A 27,373-nucleotide genomic window follows, 5' to 3' on the forward strand; every position below is an offset into this window, starting at 1 on the left:
TGCGCCCGGTTTCGGCGAGGCACGTGCCAGTGCGTGGCTCCCTCGGCCGCCGGCGGCCCCCTGCTTGGCATGGCGCTGGGGCGGCGGGACGGCAGCCCCGGTGCAGCCCGGCGGGAGCTGCCTCCTGCCTCCCGCGGGGCCCCGCGAGTCCGGCAGCGCGGTGCCAGCGGCTGGGCTCCGGCTGTAACCCAACCGCCGGGGCTCGCGGGGGCATGAATAATGTAAGGGATGCCGCTGCTCTGGCCTGGAGACTTCTCCGAAGGAGCAGGAAAGGGCCCTCCCCATGGTGGGGGGGGCACAGAGCACCGTCACCACCCCAAAACCGGACCCTGCCACCTCCCCACACCTCGGGGCTCCCTGTGCTCCTGGGGAATCAGCCTCTTCCTCTGGCCAGCACGGAAGAAGATGAAGCCCAGGGACCCATCTGACCCCATAAAGCCAAACCACGGCACCAAGAGCAGACAATTTTGCAGAGCCCAAGGCACACGCCACGCAGGAGCAGGGCCAAGGGGAGCGCCGCGGAGGAGGAACCCAACACCAGACCGAATCCCACAGCCCCGCTGGGAAGCGGAGAGGAGCCAGGAGCCCGTGGGGGTACCCCCCATGCCATGCGTGTGCATGCAGGGTGCCACACGTGCCCACACGCAGTTAGCGAGGGGTTTTGCGTGTGCCACACGTGTGCCCCGTGGCGGTGCCGGCAGCATGTTTGCACACTTGTGTGCCCAGGCACAGGCTGACCGCATCAAATGTTAATGCCAGGGCTGAATTCCGGCGGCTGCAGGTTCATGAAAGTTTAAGCAGCGGTGGTGGGGACTTGCTGCCCCACGCAGATCTCCTGCGGGCAGCAGCAGGACGCGTGCGGGCAGGGGCAGCACCCGCTCCACCATCTCACAGTGGGTATCTGGGGAGACGCAGGGGAGGAGCAGCAGCATCCAGCTGTGCAGCAGCTGGGGGAACCCAAGAACCCGCAGCAGTCGCTGGACCAAACCCATCGGCCTCCCCCAGGACCAGAAGAGCCCCATGGCTGGCACCCCACGGCGCTGTCTCCCCACAAGTCCAGTCCCTCCCCGTCACATTTGCAGTGGAGGAGGCATCAGCCACGATCTGACGGCTTTGGCCTCCTCCCTGCATTAATTTCTGGGTCGGAGGCACCCAGCTGGGGTGTGCACAGAGGGAGGCTGCCCCAGAGCTGCAGGGAGAGCAGAGGGACGGAGCAGGTACCGGGAGAGGGTCTGTGGGGTGACAGGCTCGGCTGCTGGCAGCAAGCTTGGGGGTACCCAACTGGCGAGAAGCTGCTGCAGGTCCCCACCTCCGTCCTGCCACCCTCTGCGGTCCCCACCTCTGTCCCACCACCCATGCAATCCCCACCTCCATCCCACTGCCCTCGGCGGTCCCTACCTCTGTCCCCGCCACCCTCGGCCGAGCCGGGCACGGCAGAGGAGGGACCGGTGGTGCTCTCGGTGCCCTGCGGCGCTGGCACGGCTCCCCACGCCATGGCCGTGGCTGTGCCTGCGGTGCTTGCCCATGATAAGGGCTCTCCGAGAGGAGACGCCAAGGAAGGGAGAGCAAGAGAGAGCGGGCAGCCTGGCCTCAGCCCAGCGGGCTTCATCCCACGCAGGGGCTGCCTCCGGCGGTCCCGGCCCCCGTGCCGGACCCCCCCACGTTCTTCACCCATGGGTACAGTGTTCACCTGCCTTCGGCACGGCAGAGCCGGGGAAGGGGTGTTCGTGCCCAGGCGCAGCGAAATGGTGGCAGATGCTGGGGGTCGGAGGGGGAACCCACAGCCATGAACCCCAAACTGTGGAGCACCCATGCTTGGCAGCTCTTTCCAGGGCGTCTGGGCACGGCCGCATCTGGCAGCAGGACAGGGGAGGGACCCTGCGTGCAAAACGTGGCATTGAGGGGTTCCCTGGGGCAGCGATGGGGACCGGGGCTCTGGGAGAAGATGCCCAAAGCATTCTCTCACCCTGTCAGCCCTGAATGGCTCCAGCCACGTGGCCGAGCCAGGGGAAGCCACCTCACCCCAGGGACACGGCCCAGGGCAGCCCCTGTCCCACCGCCGCAGCCCGGGGCTGCGCCAGGGCTGGGTGTGGAAAAGGGAGGGAGGCTTTGGCCACCCACACCATTGCCGTGGCTGTGCCTGCGGCGCTTGCCCGTGATAAGGGCTCTCCGAGAGGAGACGCGGAGGAAGGGAGAGCAAGAGAGAGCGGGCAGCCTGGCTTCACCGGCCGGCCCCGGGTCTGCTTACAGCCTGTTTCCAGTTACAGCCCGAGCGGGGCCCCGTGCCACCGTGCCATGCCGGCTCCACCGTGCCATGCCTCACGGGAGTTCTGCCCCGGCCCCTTGGAGCCAGCCCAGCCAGCCAGGCACCTGCCGGCTGCGGCATCTCTCATCACATCCCCTTCCCCACCATCAGTTCGGTATCGTGCAGCCACTTCCAAACACGTGCGTGCAGGTGGGGCAGCCCTGCCACAGCTCTCGCCGCTCCAGCCACGAGCCCCAGGGATGCCGGGAGCACCGGGACAGGCTGGACCCTTCCAGCAATAGGCAATGTGACAGCAGCACGGCCCCCCAAGCCCCCGAGGCACCCCGGGTCGCTCCTTGCCATCCCGAGCACCTGTCACACCCCTTGAACTGGCTGCTGATTTCCACCCCATCGAGTTTCCCCCACCCACCCAAAATGAGGACGGGGACCCAGCGTCTCCCAGGGGATGCGCACCATGTCCCTGCCTGCTGCCTGACACCGAGAGCTGCCCGTAAGGGAGGCATCATCGGGAGGAGAGAGGCCGGGGCAGATGCTGGCAGCAGAGACCAGCTGGGCACGAGGTGCCCTGGGCTCAGCACCCAGGAACGCTGGCTGCTGGCCTCGGAGCCGGGTCACAGCCCCGTGCCATCGCCTCAGCACCGAGGCCGGGGGCCCTGCAGAGCTTGGCTGCGGGGCCGGGCAGCTTTCCCGGCGTAAAACAACCCCAAGGTACAAGGAATTTGGGGAAGGGGTGGTAGGAGACGTGGGGCAGAGGCTCCTGGGGAAGGAGGGGGTGTTTCGGGGAGGCAGCTCTGCTCTAGGGGCAGCAGGAAGGCTGGGGCTGTAGGGAAGGCGCGAGTCAGAAGGTGAGAGAAGGGGTGCAAAGGCAGCGAGCAGACAGGTGAGGAACCAGAGACGAGAGGCCGCCGCACGCCCTGAGCTGGCGGAGCCGAGCCCCACGCCGCAGCATTTACATAAGGGCCAACATCGCGCACAAAGGTCCCTCCCTGGTCCTTCCCACTGTGGCCACCATGAGCCCAAGGGATGAGCCCAAGGGACGTGCCACCTGGCTGGGGCACTCGCAGCCACTCACCTGGGGTAGCCTAGCTCGCCCACATGGCACCGGGCCGGCTCGGTGCTGCCCAAAACCCCCAGCTCTGCCGGCGTCGTGCTCTTGGCCTCGCTCTCCGCCGGGGACCGTCACTCCCCCGGCAGCCGCAGGACCATATTTGCTGCACGGCAGCTGCAGGCTGCTGCTATCCGATGCATATTTGATGACTGCTATTATTCTCATCTCCACTCATGAGCGGAGAAGACGGGAGCTAATCTTCCCTCTGCTGAGCTGGGCAGCATCAGGGAGGGAGCGGCTGGAGGGGCAAGGGGCAGCCAGCTCTGATCCCTAACCCTTCCTCCCCTGGTCCCCAACCCTTCCTCCCCCCATCCCCGACCCTTTCTTCCCCATGGCGTGGCTGGACAGTCCTGCAGCCCCTTCCCCCTGGGACGTAGATCTGCACCACCTCTCAGTGTCCCAAACCCCAGCTGTGAACAGCTGGTGAACCATCCTGACCCACTCCTGCCCCCAAGCCAAGGCAAATTTAGGAGAAATTACAGGGACATGGGGATGGACACCCCCCTACACTCCTCTCCAGAGTAGGGCTGGGACCAACCGGCTCCCCAGGTGCCCCCAGGCCAGGTACAGAGAAGAAATTTAGGCCATGGCATCATCCTGACCATACTGGATCACCCTCTCCTCCTCCAGACGAGCAGGGCATTTCCACCGCCTTCACAAAGCATCTGACAAAAAGCCTCAGAAAAGCTTCATCCTCCCCGCTCCAGCACTGGGTTCCTGCATCACACCAATCTGGGGGCCGTATTCCCGCAGCTCTCCCAAAGCCAGGGCCGGCGAGAGCATCCTGCTGCAGGCGCCGCACCGCCCGAGCCGGGAAAACCTCCGCTTCCTTCTCCTCCATGCGGATCCATCCCTGCCGTAATGCGGTGGGTATTTATTATGCTGATTCCTCAGAAAGCGAGGGCTTAACTGCAAATTACAATCAATAGCCCCAATCCCCCAGGGGCAGGTTCATCATTTAGCAGGCGCAACCAGAGGAATTCAAAACTATTTGCCAGCCATAAATCCTCCTCTCCGCAGCCTCCCGAGCCGGCCCCGCACGATGCGCGATGGCTGGTTGGGGTGACCCTCGTCAGCATTTGAAACAATTAAGCTGTCGCTGCAGATCGTGACTCTTATATACAGCTCTGAGCAGCACTTTAAGATGTCAGCGTGATGGGGAGAGGGAAGCTGGCTGAGGCGAGCCCACCGCAGTAACTGTCTCTCATTGAATTAAATGAATGTATTTGGAGTCAGTCTCTTTTTATTACCTTGCAAACGATTCCTGACTAAATTAAATTATAAAAGGAGTGTTCAGCCAATCAAACCTGCTTGATTGCCTGGAACAGGCATTTTAAACAGAGCACGCCTCGGGCCGTCGCTATTTCCAGGACTAGATGGAGGGTGGCTGATGGACTGTGTCGAAGCCGATCCACCCCACTTCACACCTGGAGCGCCGCTCAGCAGCGACGCACAGCCGCACAGCGCAAGCAAGGCGGGCCCAGGGACACGGCAGGATCAGGGCAAGCCTCTGGGATCGGGGTATGGTGCTAAGGGAATCGGCTGAAAGAGCAGGGGAACGGCACGGGGCTACAGCACAGGCCGCCAGCCAGGCTGCTGAGGGCGGCTTTCTCCGAGCAATCGTCCAGCCAACCCTTCCCTCGTAGAGCAGAGAAAATGCAGCGCGCTGCTCTTCGCGGGGAAAACCCACAGCTCCTAGCTGCAACTCTCGCCCATCCTCCTGGACGGAAGAAAGCCCTTCTCCAAAATCACTCAGCAAGGAGGCTCCGAGCACATCTCCCTTCGCTAACTCCCCCTGCCCCCCGAGCTAATGAGGGGTCTGACCAATTCCATAAACCTCAGGAAACTCCTGTACAATCCTAATGCTGCAGTAGATTTCCACCCTGCCCTTAGGACCTTGCTTTCTCAGGATTCAGAGATATCTTCAGGCAAACCTGCTCCGGCACTGATCTGCAATGTTTGCAGCTTTTAACGGTAGTGCAGAAAAATTAGGGAAGCCGCCTGGAAGAACGAACACTGCAATTAAATGCATGCATTTTCAAATACAGCTATAAACTTGCTTGCAAAAAAGCTACTCTCACTAAAAAAAGAAGTTAAGCTGCTTCTGGCTTCACTATTTTTACTTCAGCCCCGTTCCAAATTTAATCATGTATCAGTTCATTTTGAACAGGATGAAATGCCCAATTTCCTAAATGAACGGTAAGGCTAATTAGACAGAGGGGTTTTTAACGATGGCACGCTAGAGTAGTCAGTTTGAAACCTGAACACACAGAGAGGTGGGCACTAACTAACCGAGGACGTGTTTTAGCAGGCAATAGCGCGCGTTTCAGCCTCACGCAAGCATCGACCCTTTCCCCGACTCCACGCACTACCTGGGCTAAGGACGAAGCCCAGTCAGCAGTTCTGGCTGCCTGGTTGCGTGCCGGGGCTTGGCAGGCTCCTGGGTTTGGAGTGAAAAGTCAAAAACTCAGGGACAAAATGAAACCAAAAGAACTCTTTGTGCGGGCAGCTCTGCCTGTGCAACCTTGACAGGAAATTTAAAGGGCAAGTTAATGTGCTGGAACGGCATCCCACCCGATTCACACTGAGAAGTGCCTGCTTTCCACAGCCAGCCCAGGCATAATGCGGCTAATTTGGAGCTCATTCTCCGCTAGCTGCCACCGCGGTCGGGATTTGCTCTGCACTCCAGCTGTGAACAAAGCCAGGAACAGGGAAGGGAACTTACAGAGTTCAAAGTCACCTTCTTAGCTTGGGTATTGTGTATAATATCCATTTATCTCCCATCACACCTCACCAAGTCCCCTCCAGCCTCAGAGCCCTCTTGCAGCCGCTTCACAATCTATTCCCTCCTACGACCTCCTGTGACAGCAAGCAGGATTCCTCAGGTGGCCAAAGGTAAAAAAAAGAAGAGTTAGAAAACACACTGAACCGTCTACCCGCTGCAGGCAGACACCTACAGTTCACATGAAATAGTAACTTTTATTTTCTCAAATAAAATAATCCTTCCATTTCTGCTCGATCAGTTTGTGAGGGGTGGGGAGGAGCACAAAGGAGAGGGACGGAACCCTGCTCGGACAAGTTTGCGATCAGACCTGTCCTCACAGTTAAGAATTCACAGCAGACCGAACCCTTTTTCAATGAAAGAAAATAAAAGCTATTGGCAACTCTCGATCCCAGAAGGCAAGAGCTGTTCTCTATCAGGCACTCTGAATTGTTTAGCATCAGTATTCAATGAAAAAGCATGATTAGAAAAATCCCAGATTTCTGGCGAAAAATATCCAGACAAGCAACAATGTTTAATGGGGCTGGGGTAAAACCCGTGGTGTGGGATGGTACTTTGAGCTCAAAGAGCTGTTACTGGAATTTAGGGGCATGACTGAGAAAGGAGATCCCCAGCACTACTCCTGGGGACTAAGGGGCAGGACAAGAGCAAAGGAGCAAACTCCCAAGACAGCTCCTCGACGAGCGCTATGCCAGAAGTGAATCCTCACAGCAGTCTACGGCTCTTTGATCACACCCTGGCTGCAGTTTGGCCAGGTTAATCGTTCAATTAACAGTTTCGTTTCTTATCTCTCTCAGTACCAGTTGGACCAGGATGTCCTACAAGCCCTACTGCAGAGCAAAGGAGAGGCACAGAGCACAACCTCTTAATGTTAATTGAGGTGGGACCATCACAAATTCACCGGGGGTTGTCTCAGATGCAGAGACTGAAGCCTCCAATGGTGAAATCTGCAGAGACAACACGTCCCAACGAGCAGGGGAGGGAGAATTTTCTTTGTGTTTCAGATCAATGCTTAAATTAAGTGAATGGATAAGCAGCAAAGCATCAGCAACGTTCTCTCAGCCCTGGCGTCACTGTCCCAAAGCACAGGGCCAGATTTGTTCACACAAACCCATAAAGTTCCCACTGGTTAAGCAAGCCACTGGTAGGTTAACACATGGATCCATGTGCAAACCTTACTAGGGGCAGGGCATTGCTGGCTGTGGGAATCGTGTCCTAGAAGAACTGGCTCCTTTTTTGTTTTTAAGAAACATTACTTCGCCTGAAATGCTGCAAGATGGAAACCCATCTTCCCCATCCCCACCTGCAAGTACTGTAGCCTCATTTGCTGCCTTTCTCCAAGAGAAGGAGCTTCACGGAAGCTTTCTTGGCTGTAGAACACATCTCCCTTTTTCTTTTTCTCTTTCTCTTTTTTTTGTTTTTCTTTTTTCTTTTTTTTGTTTTGCTTTTGTGTGGTCAGTTCCAATTCTAGTGATTAAAGACAACGCCAGGCACCAGCAAAGAGGGTTACTTCTTTACGATCTGAATGACATCTTCGTGCTCCATCATATGGGTTAAGCCCACTCTTTGAGGGCTATATTTTGTGCTTGTCCCCTTCAAAGCAAAAGGGGGAGAAGGGTTAGGAGAAGACAGTCAGAGACACCCAAGGACAGGGATTTCATTTGCTGTTAAAACACTTACCCACACCAAGGCATATTTGAACTGGCTGGCTAATGACCTGTGAATTCGATGGCACTGCAAGACAGACAGACAGCACGTGAGGCGGCTCAATGACACTACTTTGCAAACAACTTGCTCAATATCCAGGAACTAGAAGCAACTCAGGTCTATGTCAGAAATTACAATAGTGACTTTAGAAGCCAGCTAACAGCACTTGAAAGAATGCAGAACAGACACACAGGAATCACCAGTCCACATAAAGCCCCATTCCACTGCTTCCATGTGCTTTTTCAGTGGACTGCATTACGTATTTTTTTTTTTTTTAACCTTTCATAGCAGCTAGGAAAGAAACCTGAGGCAGATGGAATCAGTAAAGGTAACAAAAGGAGAAGCCCAGCTAAACACTGACATATCCCAAGCTTTATGAAGCACAAATCATAGCAGGCTCCAAGAGGACCCTGCCTTCTACAGACAAGGAAATGTAAAAGATGCAGAGAAATTACCACATGCTCCACAGAGGCCCCTTTCCGTAGAATAATGGCATCTGTAAAGTCTGGTCTCTCTGTGGAGAAGCAGGAGAGGGGAGAAAAAAAAAAAAAGGCATTGGATTTCCATCAAGTGTTTTCTAACATGCTGACACCATCTCACATTGCCTTGTGCTTACCACTCCCAAATTCCTCCTCCTGTTACACTTGCCAGCCCCCAGACAGAACAGGTATCCGGGTACGTGAAAGCATCAAATTGGTTCTGTAGAAACTCCAGTACCCACAAGTACGGTTACCCACGTCACACAGTCAACAGCTTCCTCGGAATTCACCTGCTCCAACTCCATTCCAAATACTTGACTTAGGACAGAGAAAACCACCCAAGTCAAAACACACCTGCTCAAGTGGAGGACGAGAGAAAATGGCCTCAAGCTGCGTCAGGGGAGGGTTAGATTGGATAGTAGGAAAAATTTCTTCATGGAAAGAGTGGTCAAGCATTGGAACAGGCTGCCCAGAGAGGTGGTGGAGTCACCATCCCTGGAGGGGTTCAAAAAACGGGCAGACGTGGCACTTTGGGACATGGTTTAGTGGACATGGTGGGGTTGGATTGATGGTTGGACTGATGATCTTAGAGATCCTTTCCAACCTTAGTGATTCCTAGTTTTTACTTTCATTAAAAATAATCCAGCCACCAAGCCAGGAAACATGACATTATTACTCTCCCCTTAACTGGTTTAGTGGTGGACTTGGCAGTGTTAGGTTAATGGTTGGACCAGATGATCTTAAAGGTCTTTTCCAACCTAAATGATTCTATGATTTTAAGTAAAACTAAACCACTCTGCAGTTTTCTGTAAAGTCCCCAAGATTTCATAGCTTAACAAGCTCATAGAAAGTTCCTTAATCTCCTCACATCCACCCAAGTTCAGAGTCAGGGCTGTTCACAACCAAACAGGAAGAAGTTACAGACACGCCTTCATCACTGGGAGAAGCTGCAAGCAAATTGTAAAGCAAAAGGAGGATCAAAGGCCCTCCTGAGCCTGAGGAGCCTGGTACGGAAATCACTGAACCTCTCATAGCAGGAACAGGAGACCTCTTCTGGGTAGCGATGGGCTGAACAGCTCATCACAGAGTGTGTGTTGTAAGGAAGAAACTTGCGAACTTTATCTCCTTATATCATCATGCAAAGTCTTATGAAAACTGAGCTCTTCTAGTGCAGAGAATAGGAGGGCTGTGGTGGGATACAGGCATGGCTGGATCAGAAAGCGTTTCCCAAGAGCTGAAAGCTGACTAGGGAAAACATAATTGCAGCATTTCCAAGACCCAAGAGATCGCGGACAGCCAGGCATCCAAGCCCCACTGACAGCCTGTCTGCCTTTGATGAGTAGCAGCCCTTTGTGCCTTTCAAAACTTCTGTTCAGCTAATGGTCACTTACGTCCTCGTTTCTTGGTGTAGATGCAGGTAAGTGCCAGGTATTCCCAGAGCTTCTCCAGCAAGTAGTCCAGGTTCAGTTTCATGCCACAGCTGCAAAACACCAGTGTTTACTGCTGTTGTGATTTAGAGATCCAGAAGAACAAGGTGAAACGTCTTATTAAAGTGCTAGGGAACAAGGGGAAAAGACTTTAATGAGGCGGGTAAAGGAAAAACACAAGGTGAAATAAACAGGGCTTTCAGAAGGGCAAGCAGCTTTGAAGCAGCAAAGCCCTGGTCAGATAGATCAGCACTTCTAAGGAAACAAGCTAGACTGGCTTACTCTGGCCTGCAGACAGCGTGGAGAAGCCGAGCAGCCTGCCTCTCCAGGGGAGGGAAGCCTGGAAAAAGCTGCACAGTGGCTCTGCTTCTCACCCCAGCAGCTGCAGGCAGCCCTGGGAGAAGCCCCTTCTTGGGAGAAGCTGGAGAAAAGGGTATGAGATGAACCACCACGCCATCCGGGCCAGCACATCAGGCAGCGTGACGAGCTCCTACCTGATTACAACGCTGTGGGGTCTCCGAGCAAGACGATCCACTTCCTCCATAGATATCTGGTCAATCTTGTTATAAACCTAAGTCAAAGGAAAAACAATGCACCCTTTAGGAAGGCAATTCAGCAACGCCGCAAGGCAGACAGACAGGTACATGTAGGTATAACGAGGTAGTTCCAGCATCTGAAACAGAAACTCAGATCCTGTCAGCCAGAGGGCAGGCCGAGGCTCTTAGTAAAATAAACTGTTGAAATTCAGAAGCCTGAATGTAAGTTTGGGCCTTTTAACGTTCTCCCTTTGGGACGACTAGCAACACGTTCTCCAGCATCTTGGATTTCCCTGTAGACCCAGTCGCTATCAGAGCCGTTAAGTGACCTCTGGCGCAAGGGACCAGCAGTGAAAACCCAAGCGCAGAGCTTGCGGCAGGGGAATCGAAAGCTCCGCACCGTGAGAGCAAACCCCACGCCACCAGGACACACAGCTCGTGCTGCTCCACGGCAGCCAGCCACAAGAGGGCACAGGGAACACGCACAGAGCACAGCCGCACTGGTAAAGCTTATAAAAAGCTCCCTGTTGAGCTGCGCTTTCCATGTCTTAAATCCCAAATCGTTACTGCTTTAGGAACCAGGAAGATCCAGTGTTTCCTTCAGCAAAGAATGGAGACGCTCGGTGCGTCAGTAGGCAGGCTGTTTCCAAGATACTCACGTAGAGGCACGGCATGTAGACCCTGTTGCCTACAATCACGTCAATGAACTCATCAGGGGAACAATCCTCTCGGAAGAGGACCTCAGCATTGAAGATTTCTGTGGTGAACATTGTCAAGGCCCAAATCCCAACATATCTACAACACCGCCGTGAGCCAACGGGCTGAGCTCGCTTGTGAAAGCCTGTTGTCGACCCAGCAAGCACCAGAGACACAGCAAAGCTGTCCCACAGCAGGTACCACTTGACTCATGAGCTGCTGATGGCTTACGGGTCTCCCGTTTTAGGAAAGGATACTATATTCATGGAGGATGAGCTGCACCAACTTCTCGGAGCACTGAGTCAAGGTGACAGTTGAGTTGAAGGAGATACCACCACCCTTCTTCGGCTGCAGGGAGGCAATAAAGCAACTTTTTTTTAGTGGACATGGTGGTGTTGGGTTGATAGTTGGACTGATGATCTTAGAGATCTTTTCCAACCTTAGTGATTCCTAGTTTCTACTTTCATTAAAAAATAATCCAGCCAGCAAGCCAGGAAACATGAAATTGTTACTCTACCCTTAATTGGTTTAGTGGTGGACTTGGTAGTGTTAGGTTAATGGTTGGACTGGGTGATCTTAAAGGTCTTTTCCAACCTAAATGATTCTATGATTCTGTTCTAACTTAAGAACAGTCTGCAAAATCCACAACCCCACTTCAGTCTGTCCAACACGAGGGGCAGCACACAGCGACCTCGGCTTTGAGTAGGCAGCCAGACACAAGCTGTGCTTGCAGCAGCCCAGGAAACCTCACCTTGAAGTAGATATTTGGTTTGCTTTTGTTCAGCCGGATTCCTACAGATTCCAGTTCTTTCTCCAGCAAGGCCCTGCAGGGACACTGCACATTAGTACCCGTGAGACTGAGCGCAGTCAGATGAGACCCACAGCTTTTCTTTTTGACTATCATATTGATACAGCTTTGCCGTAAGCTTTCGCTACAACCTAAAAACCACAGCTAATGCAGGACAGAGTCTGTGGTAGAAATCTAGGTTGACATCCCCGTCTCTGAACAGCCATCCTGTGGGAATGATCCTTCAGCTGAGAAGGCCAAGCCATATAGCTAGCACGCTTCTAATGGAGTACAACCTCCATCTCATACTCAGTAGCTTAAGTACTGGTTCCCCAACATGCACGGGACACAATCCTTCAGGGAGCTGGCATGTTTTCTGGGCATGTGGGAACCCCTGAACGTTTTCTGGACATGTGGGAACCCCTGAACCTGGCCCACCACCCCACAGCTCCACACGCCCAGAAGCACACACTCACCTCTGTACTTCACCCTTTGTGGCATCCAGCATCATAATGACGACGTCTGCTGTCCTGGCCACAGCTATCACCTGCCGACCTCTGCCCTTCCCTGAGAAGAGAGGAGGTGGCCGTACATCAGGGAGAGAAACCATCTACGAGTTCCGCAACAGACTGGGACTCCTGTCCTGCACAGCTGCTTGGAAGCAAGGAAAAAGATCCTGCCGTGCTGCACTGGCTGCAGTCAGCTGCTGCGGGGGGACCCTGAGCGAGTATATCTGGTCTGTCCATACTGTCTTATGTCCAGCACAACCCCTATCAAATACTCTTTGCTGCTGCTCCTCCACCACAGGTTATGTGAACTAGCGTGCATAAAGCTATCCGAGTCCGGCTGCACAGGAGGAAATGACACCTCTGCCAGCAGGACAGACACCCCCAGACATGTGCCACGGTAGCAGCTCCAGGCAGCAGAGACAGCTTACCCAGAACAGTGACGTGGGCCCAGGGCCCCCGTGCAGAGAGGTTACATACACCTTCTGGCCAAAAAGGAGAGAGAGACCTTATTAACCAGGCCATGCTCCTCCAAGAAGAGACCATTAGGAGATTTTCCAAAGTTTCCTAAGGCATCTTCTGACATGCCCAGCCAATCAGGACAATGACAAAGCAGAGGGACAAAGCCAACACCTCTTCCCAGAATCAGGAGTCATGGGAGGACTGGCAGGAACTCAGGAAATTAGTCAAAAGAGGTTACTGTTTAGCTGTAATTTCCCCCTCCGCCTCTCTAGCATCTTTCTTTAGATTTCCTCTGTACCAGAAAACAGATGAGCAAGATAACACTCATGCAAGAAGGTGAGAAGTGACTGGCTTGCTTTGGCTCCCACCTCCAGAAAAGCATCTTTCTGCTACATATAGAACATTACGTGGGCTCAGGGATAAGAATCGTGCCTCACATAAGATCAAGGACTCTAAAATTTGGAAAGGCACTGCGGGAACTATTGGCCCAGGAAACCTGCTAACGTCTGAGACACCCAGGTACGGTATCGAGGGCAAATCCCTATTTTACATGAACACAGAGATCAGCCAACCTTGTGCTGCTCCTTCGATGATTCCAGGCAGATCCAGCAGCTGAATATTGGCTCCTTTGTACTGAAAAGGAAACAGAAGGATGGAAAGTTGAAAGCCTTGTGCAGGGCACCTGAGCTGCCTTGAAAGCCCCAAGCACGCGCTGGAGTCCAAAGCCTGCAGAGAGCGGAACTGAATGAACCTGAGAGAGCAGGACAGAGCTTTGCACAAAGCTGATGGCTCTGTTTTGTCGAGGCAACCTCCAGAGCGTTTCCTCTGAAGCTGCATTCAACACCACATACTGCAGTACGTTAGGTCCTGACCTCCTAAAGCATCACATGATTGCAGTTTGACAAAGCACCAGGAAAACAGCACGGTACAAGAGTAGCATTATCCCAAGTTGGTGAAACGGAAAGAAAAAAAAAAAAACAAAACCTCAGAACAAAACCTTACTTTCTTGGTTTAACAAGAAAGCACTGTAACAAGCAAGTGCCACCATCTCTTACAGAGATGGATCAGAACTATTCAGGTGTGTTGCAGGTCTTACAGGACCAGGAAATAAGGGGAGACGTTCATTTATCAGATCTGCAGGGGCATTAGCTTTCCAGCTACCGTGGCAGCGAGTCCTCGGTAACGGCTTTAGCGACTGACTGCAGCTCGAGGCTGCGTTTGGATGCATTACAATATTTGTGTTCGTTCTAACACCAATTCAGTTACTTTCATTATTTAACTCCACTTTCAGTTCCGACCCAAGTTTTCTCATTACTCTTGGACACTTTTCAGTTTGATGCCCTTTATCATTTGCTTTACTGATGGATGCTTAGGCCACCACTAATAAAACTCCTCAAGGACAGGAGTAGTTGTATTTTCCTTCCAAATTGATCACAGTACAGATTACCTCTTTTAAAGCTTCATTAAAAACAAATCTGTCAAGGTTTCCAGCCATCTGGTCAATGGCGCCAATAGCGGTTATAAAAAATTCAGTTGAGAATAGTCGTATTGCTCTGGTCAGTTGAACGGTGGCATATGAAACCCCACTCAGGCAGTCAATCCTGAAGAGTTATGTAGCCTAGGGAAGTGCTAAATCAGCACTGCAGGTTGCAGAAGACCTGATACTGCAAGCATGCAAGACGTCCTAAAGTTTAAAGCAGAAGTCAGCAGAGACCTTTGGATATCACCACTTTCTCAGCGGCAGCACAAGCGTAACTGGTGTAAAAAGACACATTTACACGTCTGGGTTTCTTACCACCGCTACTGTGCAGAAGGGAAGAGAATCCTACTTACTTCTATGACTCCTGGGATACATGTCAGGGTTGTGAACTCGTAAGACGCAGCTTCGCTGGCAGTTGAGGTCATTAAACTCAAAAACGTGGACTGAAATGCAAGAGATCAGCATCACTAGAGATACACAAACGAAAGCACCAGTAAATATTCAGCAAAATGAGCAACGCCAAAGCGTTCCTCAGCTTTTAGAAGTCGTGTTGTGGCTCTTCAGGCACAGGGACTGAAGCGGTGATGGGACAGCCAACACTTTTGCCGAATGAAGGTAAATCCTGTACCCTCACCTATTTTCTCAGCAGTGCTGTGGCTGGCCAAGACCAAGTTTCGGGCTGTTACCACAGGGCACCGCACACGAGACGAAGGAGCGTTTCCCCTAGCTCTAACTTTCAGCTCTCGGCGTACAATAATTTGCCGTTAAGTTGCAGCAAGAAGGCGAAAGACGAAGAGAAGATGGACGTCTGCTTTACAGCCACTGCTAACCACAAACCTGGAAACGCATGTGCCATGTGGTTAACGTAGACACTCACTGACCTTACCCACAGAAGGAAAACCGATCAGTGCCACCCGGGCATCTCCAGATTTCATCACATCGAAGCCTTCTCCTTTAGCGGCCGAGGATTTGGAGGGTTCTAGCAACTGAGCTCTGTATTTTGCAAGCTTTGCCTTCAGCAGGCCGAGGTGGTACTCAGTGGCTGGAATAACACAAACGTAACAACTGGTTGACCGGAAGTTGCTGATAATTCACTTCTAGAAATAAGAACCTTCCTAAAAAGAAACACGATGGATCTCGGTTGACGTCTTAACCACTGTTAACCCCCCAGCTGTTCTGTAACCTTTTGAAATAGCGGGCATTGAGAGCAAACCTTCCAGTAACCTGCACAGAAAGTCAGACTTGAGGTAAATAAGCAGCCAAAAAATTCTTGAATAAAAGGAGCAAGCCAGAGGGAGAGCAGGTGCAGGAATGAACGGGTGAAGGGAGCCAGTTACAGAGGGAGAGATCACGGGGGGAACGGCCGCTCCTGGGCAAAGGCCCCTCCTTACACTCGGTCACATTCAGCACCCAAAAACGCAAGATTTCCCCCCCCCCCCCGCTCTTGTCAAGTTTTAAAGACATGTTTAACTCTGAGCTTACGTGCGTGAAAGTGCTTTATTAGCTTATTCTTCGCAAAACACTTGAATTTATACCTGATACAGAAAAAAAAAGGCGGCAGCTGTTTCTGCAGAAGCCCCCTTTTTAACAGGGAAGGGCAAGAAACCCAGATGACAGGATTTATGGTATTTACTCTTTTTCCTTTCCATTATTCACCACAGCCTAAAGCCTCTAGAAGGAGCAAGGTGCTGGGCACCCGCTCTGGCGCAACCCGAGCACAGCTCTGCTCCCCAGTCCCCTCTGTAAGCGAAGGCATTTAAACAGCAGCTCAGGGACCCCACAGCAGACAGCCCTGGGCCCTCTGAACCAGCAGCACTTGGGGTCCTTGGCCCCGCTCTGAGGAGAGCCGGGGGGCTGCCGGGGGGCTGCCCACCCACACGGGCCAGGGCATCAAAAGCGGGGAAAGAGGGCGGCTGCCAGGAAGGGCGGCCCCCGGCACCCCCCCAGCCTCCGGGCTCCCCCTGCTCCCTAACCCGCCCCAACACCCCAAGCCCCGACCCAGCCCGTTGTACGCCCGCACCCCAGCTTCACAAACCACATCCCGCCTCCCCCGACCGTCACCTCTTCCCCCGGGCCCCCCCAAAACCCGGCAGCCCCCCCCCAACACCTCGCCCCCGCCTCCCCCGGGCCCTCGCCAAGGGCTCTGCCCCGCCCGCTACCCCCAGGTAACTCGGCCCCCGTGCCCCCCGCCGGGCCGGACCTTTATTCTTCTGCGTGCGGGCGATCTCCTTCTCGATCTCGGAGATCTTCTCCAGGATGCCCATGGCGGGGGCCGGCCCGGCCCGGCCCGTTCCCCGGGCCCCGCACGCCGCACACCGGAAGCGCCGCCGGCCCGTCCGTCCCCCTCAAGCGTCCGGGCCGAGCCTCGGCGGGCGGCGCTGGGCTGGGCTGTGCACCCGCCGCGCCGCTCCGGCCGCCTCCCGCGCCCCGCGTTCCGGGTTCCTCCCACCGCCATGCCCGGGGGCACGGGTGAGCACCCACGGGTGGGTGCCTCGGGCTGCCCGGGGAATGAGGCTAAGGAGGGGGCTAACGGGAGCTGGTGAAAGCGCTAAGGAGCTGCTTAAAGCGCCGAGGAAGCAGGCGGGTTTCCCAGGGAGCCCTCCGCACCAGGCCTTGCCCCCTCCTGCTCCTCTAATTAAGGCCGGACCCTGCATTTAAGGCAATCAGCAACTTACTGGATTCCTGGAGAAACCCTCGAGGCGGGAAGATGAAGTACAACCCTCGCCCAGAACCGAGAAACGCTTTGGTTGACAAACACACACGGACACAGACCCCTTAAATACATTTCATGTTTAATTTGGACAAATACCGCTCCGCAAAATGCCTCCTCGGCCCCCGCTCCGTCTGCCCGCAAGCGCACCCCTTCTGCAGCCAGCGCGGTTAAAAAAAAAAAGAAACATCGCAACCTCTCCTAAGACAATATACCCCATTTCCTAGCGCCGCACCCCAGATCCTCCCCCGGTCAGTCCTCTCTCACCACACCGCGACATACATAAAATCTCTCCTTAGCTCATCAAACGAGTCAAAGAAAAAGAAAACCAAAATGAAGGCTTTAGAGGAGGGAAGCTCTGAATGCCAACAGCCCCTGCGAACCTCTCGGCTCCGGGACCCGCTCTGCACCCACCACACGCATCCCACGGGCGGCATCACCCTGGCAGTTTTGGATTTCAGCCGAAATTGGCTTCAGGACGGTCAGAAGGAGGCAGGCAGAGAGCAGGACGCTCCTTCCCCACTCTTTTCGCAACATATCGAGTCTCAGAGAACAACTTCAAGAGCAGTTTTGGGGTAGTTATACATACTAAACCACCTCAGGACCCTTCCTAACCCAGCTTCTGCCAACAACCACAGCGTTCATTCAATTAAACCATGTCAGAACCCCAAGCATCACGCTGGCACTGACAGCCCTGGGGAGCACAAGGAGACCGGTGCCGCCACCGATCTTGCACATGGGCAGCTCCGGAGGGCCGCAAACCGGCGGAGCCAGGTCCCGGTGCTCGCACAGTGCCTGGGAGGAAGCTTCGCCCCCGCGCTTGGTCAGAGCGGAGCAGCATGGCCGGCTTTCGCCTCTAAAACCAGGACGTCTCCCAGCACCGCCTGCGAGGAAACCCCTCTCCCCACCGCCAAAGGGGGCGAGTTTCTCCGAGAGGAGCAGAATAAAATGGGAATCCGCTTCCCAACTGCTCCGCTCGCAGACGCTCTCCCTCGGCGCCTTGAAATTGCTCTTCCCGCTTGCCTTCGCGCTACTCTACAAATCTACCCGCAACAGCCAAGACAACGGCACGCGCTTCCTTCGTCGCCAGCACAGCAGGCAGGCTTCTGCCCCACGGAAGCGCCAGACCTCCCGCCTTCTCCTGTAAGCACGTGTCTCTCCGTTTGCGCCGGGGAAAAGGATTCATCCGCAGGGAACAGCACGCACAAGGCAGGTGCTTTCCGCATCATCTCCTGAGACCAGCCTGGCTGCTTCTCCGATCACACAAGATCCCCGACTTGGAATAGAGGAAACGGGCTCACCGAGACCTGAATACTTTCTCGTTAAGGCTTAAACTAGCAATTCAGCTGCTGCCATAAACCAGACATGCTGCCGAAAGGAAGAGAGTTAGTTAAAAAGAAGAAAACCCAAACTGCCTCGGCGCTAGGCACACGGAGGGCTTTGCTTTCCTCTCCCAGGCGGCAAACCCCGTTCTCAACACCCACCCGGTGAGCGCGTGACACAAGCCTGCTTTAAGGGGTTGTTTTTAAAACAGCCAGAAAAACGCAAACTAAACTCTCACAAAAGCCCCACAGGTGGGACTGTCACATTAAATATACAACTGAAGCCAACTTATTTTAAAATGTGTTAAAAAAAAAAAATCACACGCACGTACACACACGCTTTGGCACACAAGCCTTAAGTTATATCACTTGAAACATTTGAAAGTCAGGAGAGCTACTGGGTTGGGTTTTTTTTTTCCTTTTTGTTTTTTCCTTGTAAAAAGGTATCAAGCGGTGGTGTTGGTGAAGCATGAAGAGCGAGTACAAATGCTGAACAGTCCCAGAGCTGTCCCGGTGATGCTGCTCAACACTTGTACTCCGATTACTTTCCCAAAGCAGCTAGCTGATTACATACATGGATATAAAAACTAACGCAGACATTCCCGGTTTTCAATGTGAAAACGGTAAAATGTAATCGAGTACTTGTGCATTTGCCATAGGGTCCTTCAGAGAAGGAACCATAAAAATATTTTTTTTTTAATAAAAGTCTTTTTTTTTTTCCTTTTTTTCTTTTTTTTTTTTTTCCTTTTTTACCCTTAATTTAAGTAAAGAGCAAATATACACCTATAAGCAGAGTTCAGATCCACTTTACTGAGAGCCTGGAAGTCCATACATCAAATCAATTCCAGTGACGTATCCAGACACCAGAACAGCTCCCAGCTCCAAAGAGCCGGCATTCCTGAAAGATCTGCAGCTCTGGCTAACCTCGTTAGCCAGCACGAAGCAAAGACTCATTCAAGCCTTATCTGTCTCAGCCAACACTCCCTCAACAGACTCTGCAGCTGAGCAGCTCTCTGCCAAGCAGAGCCTCACACACGGGACCCGGCTCCGGGAGCATCAGAGCTGGCAATCTGGGCAACAAACCTGAGTCCTGGCGATTTCAACCCATATCAGACTGTAACAATGAAAATATAAGCACCAAGCTTATATTTTCTTATTACTCAGAGGACAGACCACCGATTCCAGCTACTGAAAAACAGCTTCCAGAGGAGAGCCGGGAGGAACTTCAGTGATAGAGAAACTAGCTGTGCAATAAGAAAGTGCATTTAAAGGTAGCTTAAACCCAGATTAAAGATCAAATCGCCACTCGACAGGAGGGAGAATCAAGCTCCAGCAGCCACGCTCCTTGGGCTGGGTGGGTTAACATTCAGGCTCTCTCTCGCGAGTCCGAGGGGCAGGAGAGAAGCGTGCATTCCCGTGCTCCGACAGGGACACAGTTCTCCTGGCAGGCCATGCTCTCCTGCCCGGTTTGCTTCTGTGTGGTATCAGTTCTGGACAGCTGTCATCGGAATTCGTAGATAGGAGCGCTGTGCTCAGGAACGTGAGTTAAATTCAATGACTGATACCTGGGAGAGAGAGAAAAGACAGGAGAGGATTACGTAGGGCAACAGAACTCCCCTGGCACTAAGGGCTCCTGCTTGGCAGGTCAGAGAGCAGACATCCCAGGGGCTGGTTCTTCTCTTCCCTTTTACAGTCTCAGAGGTGTTCAGGCACCCAACACCCACTTACCCGCAGTGCCAAAAACCCCGCGAGGACTCGGCATCGTTCCTCATTTCCACCCCCGTGCCTTTGAGCTACCTGCAGCCAGGCTGCGTTCGAGGTGGGCTGACTGTGGTTTTTGGACACCTTTTGAAGTTCACCAACTTTCATGTTCAAACAGTGTTTGCTACAACTGCAAATTACACTCGGGGCTTTCAAAGCTTAGCTCGAGGGCATTCGCTTGAAAGCCTCCCAGGTACCTTCCCTCCTCCCGAGAGCTTCCAGCCACCCTGCAGATTCACTTGCTGCGTATGACAAATATCCAAGGCTGACAGAGGGAAAAGAGCTCTCCACAGCTACTTATCACACAGCTTTAACAAGAAGCCAACCAATTAACTTTGCCTGGTCCCTGTGTCTTACAGCAAGAGCCCAAGGACCGTGGACTACAAGGCACGGGCCTAACAAGATTTCTGTGTGAAGGAAGCAACGGCCAAGCTGTTATATGTGAGAAAGCACCGAGCTCCTTCTCGAAGGCCCCTCCAACATCCTCTGAAGGGCCAAGGCGTGGAGAAGCTCAAAGCTCAAAATGCTGAGCAAAGCACAAACTGAGGGAGCGCAACCCTGCACAGGAGGCCAGGCTGCCTTACGCTCGCCGGTCCCCACGGGAGGGCAGGAGCAGGCAAATCCTGCGAGCGTTTGGACTGGAGATCAGGCTTCTGGAGGGCTGCTTCTAGTGAACCACAGCCGGTCTCTGCCTCCCAACGTACCTGACCATCACTTCGCTGGGCCACAGTGCAGCTCCAGACCTTCTATCTCCCCTGTGCCACATTGCCGGCCCGATTATCTCCAGCCGTGCAAAAAAGGGCAGCACTTTATACCACACGAATGGGCTGTGCTACCCTGCTCTGGCCAAGCGTGGTGCACACGCCCTCCCTTCTGCCCCGAGGTCCAGCCGCCAGACTGAACCTCCTTCCCAGCCCAGAGAAGCACGGCCTGGACACTCCCAAGGCCACAGAGAAGCAGAAGAGGAGTCGCTGCTTGGTTTGAGGAGCCACCCTTCAGTCCGCAGGAGGAAGGAAGCTTCCTTACCATTCTGAACTCCTATGGTAGTAATAGCCCTCTATAGATGCTGCTGACTTCTGGAAGCAGATGTAATAGAAACCAGCAAAGGAAGCACCGCTGATGTCTTTGATAGTGTGATCTGGGACTAGGAACTGTTCCTGCACACAAAACACAGGCCGTATTTTAAAAATGCCGGTCAAATACTAGCCCCGCCCCATGCCCCAATCTGCCCCTCCCAAACTGCATATCGGCACCCACTAACACGAAGGCATTCCTGGCGGAGCATTCCCTGCACTCACAGCAGCCCAGACCACAGAGACCAGGCTGTTATTTCACCACCTGCCACTGCAGGCATCTTACAGGGAAGCAGGCAACTGAGAACAGAGCCAGTTTTGAGAGTACACAAGACCAATTTCAGTTCAACACCTGCCCACTGCAAACCAGAAGCCAATTGCAAAATCAGGAATCAGAGCTGCCCGCTGATGAAGAGAAGGCTCCGAGGAGACCTTATCGCAGCCTTTCAATACTTACAGGGGGGCTTATAAGGAAGACGAAGAGAGACTTTTTACCAGGGTCTGTAGTGATAGGACAAGGGGTAATGGTTTTAAACTAAAAGAGCATAGCTTTAGATTAACTATAAGGAAGAAATTCTTTAATATGAGGGTGGTGAGACACTGGAACAGGTTGCCCAGAGAAGTTGTGGGTGCCCCATCCCCTGGAAGCATTCAACGTCAGGTTGGACAGGGCTTTAAGCAACCAGAAGACGTCCCTGCCCATGGCAGGGGAGGGAGCACGTACTAGATGATCTTTAAAGGTCCTTTCCAACCCAAACCTTTCAGTGATTCTATGGTTTCCTCCCATCCCAGCTGCACAAAGCTTATGTAAAGAGGGAGGAATCGATCCAGCTGAAGAGCAGGCCCCACACAGGGACCAAAGACACCAATTCTCTCCTCCTCTGGAGCATCACCAAGCAAGATTTTCCTGTTGTGTTTTTACCCGTGACTGCAGCCCTTAAGGACGCAATTAGCTGGCTAGACAGGAGTCACACTGGAATTTGCAAGTATGGCGGTTACAAGGTTGGTAGGGTCAGATCTTTCATTAAACCAGCACAGCTGAAAAAGCTTTCAGGCACCACAAGCCTCTGTCAGTCGCTTGTAAGCAGCTCATCAGAGAGGGAGACACGCACAATTTACCTTCCATCTCATGAAGACATAGTCCCCATTTTTCAGATCCTCATAATCAAAGTCATCAGAGTTAAATGTTTTTGCATACTGGTAAAAAGCCTGGAACTTCCCCTGAAACAAAAAAGAAAAAAAACCCAGGATGCTTATTCCAGGAGCAGAGCTCACTAGTGCCAGCTGCTATTTAGGACGGAAAAAGGGCTATGGAACAGGACCTCCTCACCAAAGGGGCTGCTCTTTCCCTGGAGCAGCGCTAAACGCACACCCCAGGACTAGCACAGGGGAACACAGAGGATTGCCAGACATCCACAGCCATAGCCAGCCCAGCTGGAGAAGCTCCTACACTTCCAGAGGAAGACATTTTTGACAGAAACATAATAAACATCAAAGTCTGGCAAACAACAGCAAAGGTCAAGGCAGGGAGGCAATCAGCGGGCTGCTGTGGCCCTGATCCAGAGCACAGCAGCAGACACACCCCGTCCTGAGCAGAGGGCTGAGGTGGCTGAGACACAGGTACCAGCTGCCCTGCCCACGTCGGAGGGGCCCCTCTCCCCTTCTCCACTTCATTTTGTGATGAGTCTTCAAAATAAGGAGTGTGTTCTCCTAGGGGGTCAAGAGATGGGGATTGCTCCTGCTCCTTTCCAAGCCCAGGGCCAGCAAGTGGAAAGCAAGACACCTCCTCCCTTCTCGAATGGAGCACAGTCAACAGCCTGCTGGAGGGACCTCTAGTTGCAAAGATCCCAACGGGAGAAGGAGGGAGACACCCAAAAAGGAGAGGTTTCCAGGCCCTTCTGGCAGCTCTTGGATGGGCACACGCTGGACCTCACCTCCAAACCAGCTGCTCAGCCAGGACTGCATCTGCCCCCCCACCTCCCGATTTATTTACCCAGTGTTTACGATCCACATCTTCGTCAGCATCCCATTTGCGTGTTAAGAAAGGGTGCTTTTTACTGATTATTTCCCCTTCAAAGAAAGTGGTGAGGGTTGGGTATTCCTAGGAGAGAAGCAAGATGAGTGAGAGGTCAGAAGATTTGTCACCTAGAGACAAACTCCAACGCAGGTAGAGGTGTACAGGCTCAGCAAAAAGCAGCGCCTCGCAGCAAGAGCTCCGGGCAACCTGAAGCCAGTGCTCCCGTCCCTCTGAGCATCACACTGACTCATCCTGCCTCACACCTCTTAAAGTCCGACTCGTACGCACACACAGCCTCCACCCTCTTATTCCAGCCCCTCTCTGTCTCTCTATTCACTTCATGAAACCAGGAGCCACGTCAGAGCTGGCTTGTGGGGAAGCTCCCAGCTGGATGATCACAAGTGACCGTTTACAGCCAGCACCTCTCCCCAGCAGATACCCAGCGGTTGCTGCGCAACTGCTACAAAGCCCAAGGGCTGGACTAAGCCACCCCACCAAGGAAGAAGTTGCTCCTTTTCAGCTCTGCATTGGCACCGAATTAGGAGAACGCAGGCAGGGAACAGCGGGCTCAGCTGGGGTGAGCGAGCTTCTCCAAGCGCTCCCGTGTAACGACAGACACACGGTGCCCTGCAGCCCAAAGAACCATCAGCGCCGGGAGACAGTTCTCACCGACTGTCCGACACGACAAGCAGATCTTAGAGGACAAATAGGGAAGGAAGTATGTAAAGATCTGACTGTTGGGGTCCTGCTTTCTTTTCTTTCAGCAACACACCGCCACTGGTAGAGTGCCTAAAGCTAACTGCAGGGTCAGACTCGGTTCTGCTCAGACAGCAAGGGATGCCAGATCAGCTTCCCTCGTTCAGGACTCCCATCAAGGCCCGTCGTATTTGCTCAACATGCCAAGAGCACCAGACTGAAGCTATTCAACTACTTAGTGGTCAAATTTACTGTATGCTCAATCCCTCCACTTCTTATTTCTGGTGGCAGCTTCTCCCACCCCACCAGGAAAAAGAAAACCCTTCCCACAGCACCTTTTCGTGTTGTTTTGCAGTTAACACTCACCTCTGTAAGGCCTTTAATCTTCAAGTATCCACAGAGATAGGAGTTTTCCATATCCACATGCTAGAAAAGAGTGCAAAGTCCAACCATAAGCATAGGCAATTGATCCAAAGCAGTTTCTAACCCCCCCAAGGCTAATTTCAGCTTCAACTGGTACAGACGGTCCAGCTCAATGCTCAAACACCGGCAGCCCTTCCCTACAGCTGGGAACCGCTCGGAAAGATCATTTAGAGGTGCCCAGCTCGCCTCTGCCAGCCCCCACATCCCAGGCCTGACAACAACCCCCACTTCCAGCTCCATCACACTCGGGCAGCACCCTCTGCCCAGAGATCTCTAATGGGAAGCAAACCCCGTCGTCTCCACCCAGAAGGAAGCAGGCTCAGAGCTTTCTCCGAGTGAGACCACCACTGGCAGAATCACCTGCGCTCCCAGTCCCCACGTTTCCCAGTCACAAACTGGCACTGGGGTGAGGGAAGAGTAAAAAGCATCTATTTACCGGAGATAATTCAGGCTACAGGAAGAAAGCGTGGCCCTGAGCTCCGCTGTCTGCTTACTTAACAGGCCTGACCCACACCTCTCACACGCTACCCGCATTCTCTGCTCTGTACCCGGCCTGGCGGCACAGCACGCACCAAAGCCTGCTCAGAAGCCAGACGATGTCTCGTGTGTTTTAAAAGAGGCCTTTCTCCCAGATGGAATGCTTTTATGCCTCCCTTTTGAGTTACGGGGCTGCATCTCGCTGCTTCTGCTGTGCAGGAACTAGGCAGGGGATCCCTTTAAAACCAGGGGATTTTCCAAGCTTTTCCCCCGATATCTCCAGATCGGTTTTCAAAGCAAGAAGCCTGTTATTTGGGGAAGCGCAAACATCAACTGCGAGAAGACGGATCTTCCCCACCTGTGATCAAAGAAAAGCAACGTTTCTCTGCTCTCAGCACAGGGAGAGCAGGCAGCCACCTCTTCTCAGCTGACACACACAAAACAGCAGCATTTTTAGCACAAAGCCACAGCCAGCCCCTGCCAGAAGGCAGCGTGCAGTGAAGCTGATCAGCCATAGGATGTCTCCACCGCAGCAAACCATACCAGGTACGCTTGTGCCGTTGACAAGCGGAGGACCCTACGCGAAAGCAGATGGTCCAGTTCAAACGCTACCCCATCTGCTGACCCTGGGGCTCTGCCACTACTCCGGCACACGCATCAAGCTTCGTCACTGCACTTGCTACACGCTCAGTCACGGTCCCCCGGCTCCCGTGCCACCAAACTGGGAACAAAGCTGTGACTCGCAGGGTGCTCTATAGGAAAGCGTGTATCAGATGTCTGGCTTGCCCGCATACTAATGACTCCGCACCTCGCCAGCTCTGCCCAAAGCGATCGTGCCAATGCCTAGGACTAAAAATAAAGCACGCAGGGTGACAATGACTGCAGGGAGGAATGGAAAAGCCACGCGAGTCAGCGTCCCAATTCCCCAGCACAGCTGGGCACTACAGCTGTCTGGCTGCATTCCTGCCACAGACAAAACCACCGCACTTCGCCCCGCACTCCCTGCTCAGCCCAGGGGAGCCACCGATGCCCCAGGGACAGGGAACCCCACATCTCAGATCCAACCAGGGGCTGGGACCTAGATTCCTGCTGATTTCCAGCCAGGCCTGAAATAAAAACGGTCCTGCTGGTAGGGACTTCCCAGAACACCGCCCACCCTAAGCTGGGCTCTTACCCTTTCGCCCCGTGGCACGGAGGTGCACGGCCACTCCAGAGCCTGAAGGGAATTGGGGAGGGATCCCAGGTTATGAACCTTGCCAGGCCCAAGGGGAATGGGGCAAAGAAGTTGCGGGGGGGAGGCTTGAGTGCAGTGGGGCCTCCTCAGGGTTTGAGGGGAAGGGAGCAAGGAGGTGGCCCTGAGCCTCACTGGGCCTGAGAAAAAGGGGTCTCTCCTGGGGCCTGAGGGGAAAAGGACAGGGTTTTTTTTCCCCTCATGTTGAAAGGAATGGCAAGCACACAGGGGGGGTAGAGAACTCTCCAGAGCCTGAGGACTCACAGCCATTACCAGGCTTGATGGAACCAGGGGAATCCCAGCCAGGTCAGAGGGGAGCAGTGGCAGGGAGGACCACGGGCCTTTCCAGGCCTGAGGGGAAGGGTGTGTCCCCCCCCAAGGCTTCCCCCACCCTGGTCACACGTCGCCAGGGCGCAGGAAAAGGACCAAGGGAAAGGGGCCTCCCCCACCTCAGCCACCGGCCTCGCTGGGGCTCAGGGGACAGGGACCGGGGGGGCACAACGACGTCTGGTGTCTGAGGGAGGGCAGACACCGACCCGAGCCCGGCAACCGCGGCCTGAGGGGAACGGGGGCGGGGGGGGGCGGCAGCAGCCGGCAGACCGGGGGAGGAGAGAAAGCGACTGGGCCCGAGGGACGGGAGACCGGACGACCGCGGCCTTACAGGGGGCCGGGAGGGAATAAGATGGGGCGCCCGCGGCCTGAGGGGACCGGCGGGGCGGGAACGGCGCCCACGGCCTGAGGGGACCGGCGGGGCCCCGCCGCGCCGGGCCGGGCCCGGGGAGAAGCAGCCGCCGGCGGGCCCCTCACCTGCATGACGACCTCCACCTCGTAGGCATTGCCCTTGCTGCGCTGCTGCCCGCGGAACTTGGCGCCGCTGTAGAGCAGCGAGGTGGCCACGCCGGGCTGCGCCGTGTTGATGGGGGGCGGCGGCACCAGGCTGCTGGCGGCCGCTCCGGAGGGCGGCGAAGAGGCCGAGCCGGCCGCCCCGCCCGCGCGGCACCGCTCGCTCCGCACCGGCATCTCGGGAGGGTCCCCGGGCGCCAGCGTGGCCGGGGCCGAGCGCGGCCGGGGCCGCCGCCCGCTCCGTTCCGCTCCGCTCCGCGCCCCGCACGCCGAGGCCGCCGCCGCCGCCGCCTGGCTCAGGCCCTCCCGGCAGCGCCTCCGCGCGCTCCCATTGGCCCTCGCGGGCGCTGCGCAAGGGGCGGCGCCGGGCGCCGGTTGGCTGCGGGCGCGGGGCACGCGCTTCCTCCCTGCAGGCGCGGCCGCGGGGCCTGCTGGGAAATGTAGTTCCTCCCCCCCCACCGGCGCGACGGGGCGGCCGAAGGGGCAAAACGCGTTCGCGGCGCGGATTGGCTGCTGCTGCGGCAACATGGCGGCGCCCGCGGAGCCGCGCTGAGGCGGGGGCGCGGTAGCTTCTCCTCCTCCCC

General features: G+C 54.5%; 2 protein-coding genes across 2 annotated transcripts; both read right to left on the reverse strand.

Annotated features, from left to right (window-relative positions):
* Nucleotides 1–6,328: 6,328 nt before the first annotated feature.
* DRG2 (developmentally regulated GTP binding protein 2) lies at nt 6,329–16,500 on the reverse strand. The gene is made up of 13 exons (XM_075718447.1): nt 16,437–16,500; nt 15,118–15,278; nt 14,590–14,679; nt 13,329–13,389; nt 12,265–12,355; nt 11,753–11,825; nt 11,259–11,349; nt 10,965–11,062; nt 10,264–10,340; nt 9,734–9,822; nt 8,319–8,377; nt 7,837–7,890; nt 6,329–7,749 (listed from the first exon to the last, which is right to left on the reverse strand). The coding sequence occupies exons 1-13, from the start codon at nt 16,498–16,500 to the stop codon at nt 7,663–7,665; spliced, it is 1,095 nt and encodes a 364-aa protein (XP_075574562.1). The 3' UTR covers nt 6,329–7,662.
* A 532-nt stretch (nt 16,501–17,032) lies between these two features.
* On the reverse strand, nt 17,033–27,121 carry GID4 (GID complex subunit 4 homolog). Its single transcript, XM_075718360.1, is given in 8 exon segments — nt 17,033–19,833; nt 21,056–21,186; nt 22,222–22,323; nt 23,096–23,203; nt 24,182–24,241; nt 26,754–27,009; nt 27,011–27,090; nt 27,092–27,121. Coding segments are annotated over 8 exon segments (831 nt in total). The 3' UTR covers nt 17,033–19,769.
* Between the last annotated feature and the right edge of the window lie 252 nt (nt 27,122–27,373).

Source organism: Pelecanus crispus, chromosome 11 (genome assembly GCF_030463565.1).
Source record: "Pelecanus crispus isolate bPelCri1 chromosome 11, bPelCri1.pri, whole genome shotgun sequence".
Lineage (NCBI taxonomy): Eukaryota > Metazoa > Chordata > Aves > Pelecaniformes > Pelecanidae > Pelecanus > Pelecanus crispus.